Genomic DNA, 8,843 nt, shown 5'->3' on the forward strand with positions numbered 1-8,843 from the left:
TAAATGGTAGAGATGGTCAGGTTAGATAAAAAGTAAGTCTAAATATCCCAATTAAATGGTAGAGATGGTCAGGTTAGATAAAAAGTAAGTAAGATTAGGGGCGCCTGGGTGGCACAGCGGTTAAGCGTCTGCCTTTGGCTCAGGGCGTGATCCCGGCGTTATGGGATCGAGCCCCACATCAGGCTCTTCCGCTATGAGCCTGCTTCTTCCTCTCCCACTCCCCCTGCTTGTGTTCCCTCTCTCGCTGGCTGTCTCTATCTCTGTCAAATAAATAAATTAAATCTTTAAAAAAAAAAAAAGTAAGTAAGATTAAATGGTAGAGATGGTCAGGTTAGATAAAAAGCAAGCATATTCTAAATATAAAGTCATGAATAGGACAGAAGGAGAAAAGTGGAAAAGATATGCCAGGCAAACACTAATTTAAAAAAAAGCTGAAATGGCTTCATTAACATCAGACTAAACAAATATTAGAGTAATGGATATTACCAGGAATAAGGAAAAGTCATTTCATAATGATAAAGTGGTCAATTCAGCAAAAGGACATAATAATCCTAAATTGTCAAACACCTAATAAAGAGTTTCAAAATATAGGAAGCAAAATCTAATAGAAATGAGAAATAGATAAATCTACAAATATAGTTTAAATCCAAATATTAATTTTATTGATATTAAATATAATTAGACTAAATGCTTCAGACAAAAGACAAAGGCTGCCAAAATGGATAAAAAGCAAAATCTGCCTATATGCTATCAACCAGAAATATATTAAAGCTTAGGGAAACAGGCTGAAAGTAGATGGATGGAAAGGGATATATCATGCACCCCGTTCAAAAGAAAGCAGGTGCAGCTATATTAATGTCAGTCAAAATTTAAGACAAAAGCATAATTAGTGAAGAAGAAAATCACCGGATAATGCAGATGATTCAATTCACTAGAAGTTATGACAATTAAAAAATTAGATTACACTTATAGCATCAGAATATATAAAAAATTATTAGAAAGATAAATTCACAAATATAGTAGATTATAATAACCCCTTGTTACGAATTTTTATGTAAGTAGAAAAATCACAGATATAGAAAATTTTTATAAACAGCTTATACATTTGTTTAAAAATTTGTACTAATGGATATCTCTAAAACTTGCATCCAACAAATGCGAGACACATATCCTTTCATTATATATATATATATATATATATATATATATATATATATATATGTAATGATTATAAATAAAAACTTGCCTATTAGGCAAATTTCAACAAATTTTGAAAAGTTGATATCAGGGGCTTCTGGGTCTGGGTGAAAAAGTTGGGGAAAAGACCCTTCTTCTCACTTCTGCCTAAGATCCAGCACTGCTGCAGTACTTTGAAGATATGGATCGCCTTTTGGGGACCCAGTCTGTGCAACCATCATGAATACTAGTGTAGCCCCCATTTGTGTGTATTGACTAGAAGCATAGCGCACTCTCATAGCGGCTGCTAAAATGTAGCTGGCAGCGCCTTCTTTATCCTTGGGATACCACCTCATAGCAAAAGGGAAGTGGTAAAAACTACATTTGATAGTATTTTTAGGGTGTCTAAGAGGTATGGAGAGAGCATAACTAGATGTATTAGTAAGAGTAAGCCCTACAAAATTTTGTATGAATTATCTAGAATACCTCAGACTTCCTCAAGATATGACAGGTGAGAAAAGGCCTGGAAGTTTGCATAAGTCAGTATAAAGGAACACTGAATTTCTAAAAAATCCTCTAAATGAAAGGGCAGACATACCAGAGTCCGTACTCTGCCCAGATACTTGGACACAATTTCCTCCAAATAGGACCGATACTCTGGGAGAGGCAATTTGTCAAGCAAAATTGTCCCATGGCACCCAAAATTCAGAGTGTTCTCTGGTGCTAAAGCATTATCAGTGCCAGATGAGGGCTGTGACTTGGGGCCAAACCAGTCCCTGAGCTGTTGACAACTTTCTGGGGGCAGAAAATATATAAAAAGGATGGAAGGTCCATGAGGCACTGTACCAGGCATCATGGTTGGCTCCAGAGCTCCAAATGACAGTCTGTGGCCAACTATCCAGCAAGCCTTGGATTGGAGCTAGCCCTGTCAGAGCGGCACAGGATAAACGACTGAATGTACAGTGAAGGGAAAGGCCTCTGCAAGTGTTGACACAAAAGTAGTTGTTGCAGTGGCTAATGTGGAAAGGGGAGATAGAGTGAACGCCAGCACAACAGGTTTGATTGGAATGACAGGTGGTTTTCAGTGGAAATTCAGACTGCATAAGAAGGAATTCTCGCTTTGAATAAAGTTAATACGGAAGAGAAAGAAGTGTGTGTGTGTGTGGGGGGGGAGATGCCTTTTCTAAGTCTCCTAAAAATAGTTGGAGGGCACAGAGCAAGCAACTGAAAGTCTTGCTCAGGCTTAGGTGAGGGTGCGTGTGTGTGTGCGTGTGTGTGTGTGTCTCACCTCATGGCCATGTCTATGACAATAGAGCTCTTGAGACTTTGGACATTTGGACACCCTCTCCAGCCAGAGGCTCATAATGCAAACTACCATGTCCATTTCTCTGTATAAGAGTAGAGGAAATGAGGGGCGCCTGGGTGGCTCAGTCGGTTAAGCATCTGCCTTCGGCTCAGGTTATGGTCCCGGGATCCTGGGATCCAGCCCCACGTGGGGCTCCCTGTTCAGCAGGAGAATCTGCTTCTCCCTCTCCCTCTGCCCCTGCTCCTGTGTGCTCTGCCTTGCTTACTCTTTCTCTCTCAAATAAATAAATAAAACCTTTAAAAAAAAAAGAGTAGAGGAAATGAGCAAAACAGCCTGTCTGTAATACCAGACAAACCACCCTCCCATGATGAAACTATTTAGTCTTTGTGACAGACCAAACCCACAAGAATGAGTACACTCAGTCTTTCTTGCCCTCTAGGAAGAGACCCCTGTCATTGAGAGCTTGTGCTCTGGGTACCTGTGCAGAATGGAGGGCAAAATCAAAGGAGCTGAAACAAGGACAAGGAGTTCCTTCTCACAGAACAGAAAAAGAATACATCTAAGAGGTGAAGGAAGCAGGGGAGTGAGAAAGCAAGGGCCAGGCTTGAGAGAAAGTTTGGGGGTGTCTGCAGAGAAAGGAGAGGGAATGGGAGCTACAACTATGTCAGGATGTGTGAGATGAGTAGAGAAGGAGGAAAGAAAAGTTTAAGATGTTTTGCTCTGTGCTGAGAAAGACTCCTTCAGAGTTTTCCCAGAGACTATAATAAAAATATAAAGTGCTTTTTCATTATTTTTCGCTGTTGGATATGTTTCTTTTGAGTGTGATATCATGCTGAGATGGGCCCCCCAAGGTGACTCAGTGCCATAAAAGTTACGTCTGGAGAGTACTGTCTGGGATCACAGACCTTAAGTATAGCAGCCAGCTGTGCCTTGATTTTGATCATCACTCTTGATCTGGGTCAAGAGAGCATCTTCATCATGGATGTTGGATTTATAGTTCAAAAAGTACACTAGCTATATAAAAGAGAGACTGGAGATAAACTGGACGCCAGATAGAGGAAAATGGCAGAAACTACCAAGAATCACAATTCTAGTGAGAATGTGATGTTTGGAACTAGGTGTACCTGATGGAGACCTGTATCTATGTACCATGGAGTCTCTTCCCCCGTTGGCTCATGAGACTGGAATGAAGGAAAAGAACAACTAGGGTGGTTCCCTGAGGATAAGAGAAAGGCAGGAAGCAGAAGGGGTTATTTTTTTCTTGCTCTATGGCATACATAATATGTGTGAATACTCTAATGACATAGTCAGAGTACTCATTCAGCCCCCTTTTGCTTGGAAATGGATCCATTCAACAAACCCTAGGGCACTGGTGTCCAGAGGTCCCAGCCTTGAAACCTGGCCAGCCAATATAGGCTTCTTTGTTCTCTGTATCTGTCCCCCTTACTTTTCAGCAGCTAGACCCTTCTATTTTTCCTAGTTCCATTTTCACACAGAATTCCTAAAATGATCTGGTTCTGAATCTGATGCACCAATTGTCTCCTCCTCACATTTTCAAGTCCTGCCACTTGTCTACTCCCCCAGTTCCCACCTACCCTTTGCTCTCAAATGTCTGACCTGGAACTTGACTGGATCAGCCACACCCCTTGATCTCTGTGCCTGTTTCCCATGTTCTTTCATGCTTCTCCAATAATTTCCCTTCCCTCTAGGCTCAGACCCCCTGTACTCTCAACAGACTTCATGCCAGCACCTCTGGGCAGCATGATGTAATCTTATGCTGAAAGCCTTGACATACATGGTATCCTCAACAATAGTGGCAAAAAGCCCTGTATGATGACATAACCCAGCTCCTACTATACGGGGACTATGTTTAATGTAAGAGTAAGACTAAGATGGGAGGCCCTATATGAGGGACACGGTCATCTTTATAGGTAGAAGGCAGGGACCCACCTGAAGGCTGAGAAAACTGGCAAGATGAAATCGTCCATGTGGAATGCTGGTCAGGAATGTGAAGTAACAGACCCAGGCAAAACCCCCAAAAGTCATGTCTTTTCTGGCTATAGCAGCACTCTCCAGAGAAGGATGAACAGCAGGGTTGAACCCACATGCCCTGAGAACATGCTTGCTATAATATGTTCAGAAACTTATGCTGTGTAAGCTCAGCTCTGTGTGTGTGCGTGTATGTGTGTGTGTGTGTCTTGTCTCTGTTTCTAGTTTTCCTATATTTTTCTGGTAAAGTCTTTTTATAAATATCAGCCCACTTCAGCTATGCTTAGGAAAACCAAGGAAAAGCATTTCTGTCTTCTCCTAAGCTTTAGGAATAACCCATGGGGGACAGGGTGGAGGTAGGAGTGATAACCGCGAGAGCTCCACAAGCTTGTAGAATGAAGAAAGGAATGAGCAAGCAAATAGGACTGAATCATGTTTTAGAAAATATTATACTGTAGGGTTTTTAATTTGTTCATATATTTATTTTGGGAAATCAAATTTCTAATGGCTGCATAATACTTTATTATATCAGTGATGCCTTAAGTTAAATTTTCTGTTTAGGTTATTTCCCCACTTATTTCTATTTTAATAATAGCAAATAGGCATAAACCAGTTCTTCAGTGCTACAAAAGTTTCTCTGGGCTAGCCCCACTCTTCCTTACTAGAGTAGGCAACCAGGGAAATCCCAAGGTAACATGTTGGCTATTGCTGAACCATTAGCATACAAAACATTCACACATACCTAGCTTTTCCCCATCTTGAAGTGATACAGTTTGTTTCTCCTCCTTAGATTTATTTCTCCATATGAAATTCATTTTTCGTTTGTGACCACTTGGCTTCTCCAGTTTACTAGGGTCATTACTAGTTAGTATGCTGCTGCCCAGATGCTTTTGCTTCTCAATCTCAAGTCCTCCATAAATATATTAAATTCAAATTTTCTTCCTCTTCTCCTTTCCCACTCCACTCCTCAAACAGGGAAAGGAGTTGTCACAAAGTTTGAGGCACTCAGAGTGTGTCTGTACATGGACACAGGGCCTGTGGAGGGCAAACTGCCCTCACACACACTGTCCCCACCCATCCCTTCCATACACTGCCAACAGTTTACCCTTTCGCCTGTGAGCTGATGCAGAGTGTTATTCAGAGTTAGAAATAATATCATAGATTATCCAGCCCAATCCCCTAACAGATCAGGAAAATTATTTATCCAAGGTGTCTGAATTAAAAGGCAGAAACAAAATTGAATTCAGGTCCCCTAACAGCAGCTGTGTGTGGGCTGGAGAGTTCTGGCTGAGGGAATGGGGGCATAGTGGTTCCTGTTAAAGTATTCATTCAATAAATACATACAGCTTTTACTGACTACCTGCCGGGCACTATTTTAGGTGCCGGGGATTCCGTGATTGAGGGCGTGGAGACAAAAACCTCTGCCCTTATGGAGCTTCCGTTCTCAAAACTTAAGTACTTTGCTTCATCATCATGGAAAAACTCCCAGTGCCCAGGGTAGGAACGGTTGAGTCTCATCTCACACGGAAGGGAATCCCATCCTTTCTCAGCTTCTCTGCTATTTACCGCGAGAGGGCTGATACACTGCAGAAGCCGAAGGGAGAGGCGGAAACCTCGTTAGTGCCCTCCCACCCTCTGCACCGCGGAGGCCGGGCGGGGCCTGCTCCAGGGCGCCGCCGCGCCCCAGCTCAAATCTGGGATTATTAGCGTCGGTCTCTCCACCCTCTCTGCTTTCCTGCGGACGGCTGGAGGACAGAGTAGCAAGACCCGGCTTTAGCGCCATCCTCTGAGAAAGGATTGCGGGTGGGTGAAAAATCCTTCCAAGGCAGTTGCGCTCAGGGTCTAGTACCCAGACTTGGGGAGGGACGATCTCTCCCTGACCTGGAGGTTTATGCAGTAAACTGCTCTCTCATGCTTCCCTATTAAGCATCGCAGCCACACGCTCTTTCCACTCAGCTGAGGCCACTGCAGCGTCCCCTCCCCTGCGGCCCCACCCGCTAGTTCAGACTCTAGAGCCCTACTGCAGCTTCGCAACCATCCTTCCTTTTCCTCTCCACTTCCTGGTTGCCATGGCGACACACGTCATTTACGTGCCGTGCGTCGCCTTGGAAACAGAGGAGCATCCGCGGCGCCGCTGGGAGACCCGCCCCTGCCACTCCAACCACACTCGCGGGCGCTGCCTGTTAAGGGCCGGGGGTAGTCCCGAGCGGTACCCACTGCTGGTCTCCACCCAGGCCCCTCCGCGAGCGCTTCTGTGATCCAGAGAACCCGCGGGCACTTGCAGCTTGTGGCGCCCGGAGGGCGGCGCTGACACGGGCGCAATTCAGGAGGCGAGGCAGGTCTGGGCGCTTTCGCGCCGGGGCAAGCCGGAGAGTCGCCGGCCTGGGACTCTCGCCGAGTCCTCGTCCCGCCGGCTCTTCCCGGCCTCCCCCGATCCTGCCCGCGCCCTTCGCCGGGGACTCATCTCCTCACGTCGGCTCCCCGCCCCTCTCGGGAGCCTCCTCTTCCCTCGGCTCCTCCCCGCCCCCCCGGGGACCTCTCCCCTATCCCCGTCCCTCCCCCCACCCCGGACGCCGGGCTGGACCGGACCCAGAGCCGCCAACGCCCGCTTCTGCCGTTCAATGGAGGACGGTCCGCTGGAGATCATGACCAAGGACGGCGGCGACATGCCGGCACCTCTGGAGGTGTCCACCGTGCCGGCCGTGGGGGACGTGATCTCCGGGGAGTACAACGGCGGCATGAAGGAACTGATGGAGCACCTGAAGGCCCAGCTGCAGGCCCTGTTTGAGGACGTGAGGGCCATGCGGGGGGCCTTGGACGAGCAGGCCTCGCACATCCAGGTGCTCTCGGACGACGTGTGCGCCAACCAGCGGGCCATCGTCTCCATGTGCCAGATTATGACCACGGCGCCCCGCCAGGGCGGTCTGGGCGTGGTCGGCGGCAAGGGGAGCTTCCCGGGTGCCCCCCAAGAGCCGGAGACCCCTTCGCCTGGAATCGGGGACAGCGGTTTGCTGGGTCGCGATCCTGAGGACGAGGACGACGATGAAGAAGAGGAGAAGGAGATGCCCAGCTCCGCCACACCCACTAGTCACTGTGAGCGCCCCGAGAGCCCCTGTGCCGGTCTCCTTGGGGGGGACGGGCCACTTGTGGAGCCCCTCGATCTGCCCGACATTACCCTGCTGCAGCTGGAGGGCGAGGCCTCTCTGTGAGGGGACTCCGAGGGGGCACTACTTTCCCGGGCAGGCTCTGGGTTTCCGAGTGCATGACGCGAGGGGACTGAACGGTGCGGTGCAGCATGCTTCACTCTGACCGCTGCTCTTGTGGGTCAGGCAGAGAGACTCCCTCGAGAAACGATTTATAGGGTGAAGGACTTTGGGAGCACCAAGAATTCTTTCTGCCTAACCAAGGGAGACATAGCAAACTGCGGAAAGGTGAGGTTCCGGGAGAGGAAGCGCCCATCTCTGGACTCCCATCCACCCCCTACCCTGCCCATTCCCCCTCCCCAGCCAACAGGAGAACCCCTGAATTGTGTAAATAAAATTCTGCTTTTTCTATTCTGAAAAAGGACTTATCTAGGACTATGGCAAATAATCTCTAAAGATTTACCTAGAAATTAAGGAATTGGGGATATTCTGTTCTGGCAACAGAAAATTTACCCTTCTGCTGAAATCCAAGATATTCAGCGCTCTGCAGAAGCCTCTCCCCCTCACAGATCTCTGCGGCTGCTGATTGGTAAAGGAAGCTTGAGGAGGGAACTGCAGCCCTAGGAATCTGGGTGAATGGGGTTCCAAGGGCCCCTGGGCTGGGAGGAGCTGGCTATGAATGTGCATGAAGACATAATAGCTCAACCTCTAGGATTTTTGCATGCAGAGCGGATCCTGCCTTGTCACTGACTTCATCTGGGATTGCTTTATCCACTCACTGGGGCTTAGAGAACAAAGAGCCCAGTACACAGGCAGAGACTTGGGGATGCTCAGCAGCAGCCCAGATTTAGGGGACGTTTGAGGGACTCTTGGGGGCTGCAGCCAAAAACTGTCTCTCTCCTGGCTACACCTGCTTAACTTCAGTTCCTTTTCCTGTCAATTTGTCCCTGCCCGCCTCTCGATGTTGCCTCCATAATGTCTTGTGTGTGTTATGTGTGTCGACTTGTGTAGTAGTGTGTGAGCCCTGAGGGGCAGGGCTTGTGGCTCTGGTGTTAGGTTCAGGGGGCTTCAGACCCTTCTGTGAGCCCCAGGCTATCATGGCGCTTTCCCCTCTCCTTTCCTCTTTTCCCCCACAACCAGGGCATGGAGCATGTGGCTGTCCTGAGGTTCTTAACTGATGTGCCTCCCTCCCACCTCCTCAAGTAGTGACTTTGTGTGCCCTTTCTCCT

The 8,843-nt window shown here is 47.5% G+C and overlaps 1 protein-coding gene across 1 annotated transcript; it reads left to right on the forward strand.

Annotated features, from left to right (window-relative positions):
* Positions 1 to 6,058: 6,058 nt before the first annotated feature.
* LOC117796590 (coiled-coil domain-containing protein 184) lies at positions 6,059 to 8,035 on the forward strand. The gene has a single exon (XM_034644727.1). It carries the CDS (start codon positions 7,093 to 7,095, stop codon positions 7,678 to 7,680), a length of 588 nt encoding a protein of 195 aa, XP_034500618.1. The 5' UTR covers positions 6,059 to 7,092; the 3' UTR covers positions 7,681 to 8,035.
* Positions 8,036 to 8,843: the final 808 nt, after the last annotated feature.

The sequence above is a fragment of the Ailuropoda melanoleuca genome, chromosome 16 (assembly GCF_002007445.2).
Source record: "Ailuropoda melanoleuca isolate Jingjing chromosome 16, ASM200744v2, whole genome shotgun sequence".
NCBI classification, from domain to species: Eukaryota; Metazoa; Chordata; class Mammalia; order Carnivora; family Ursidae; genus Ailuropoda; species Ailuropoda melanoleuca.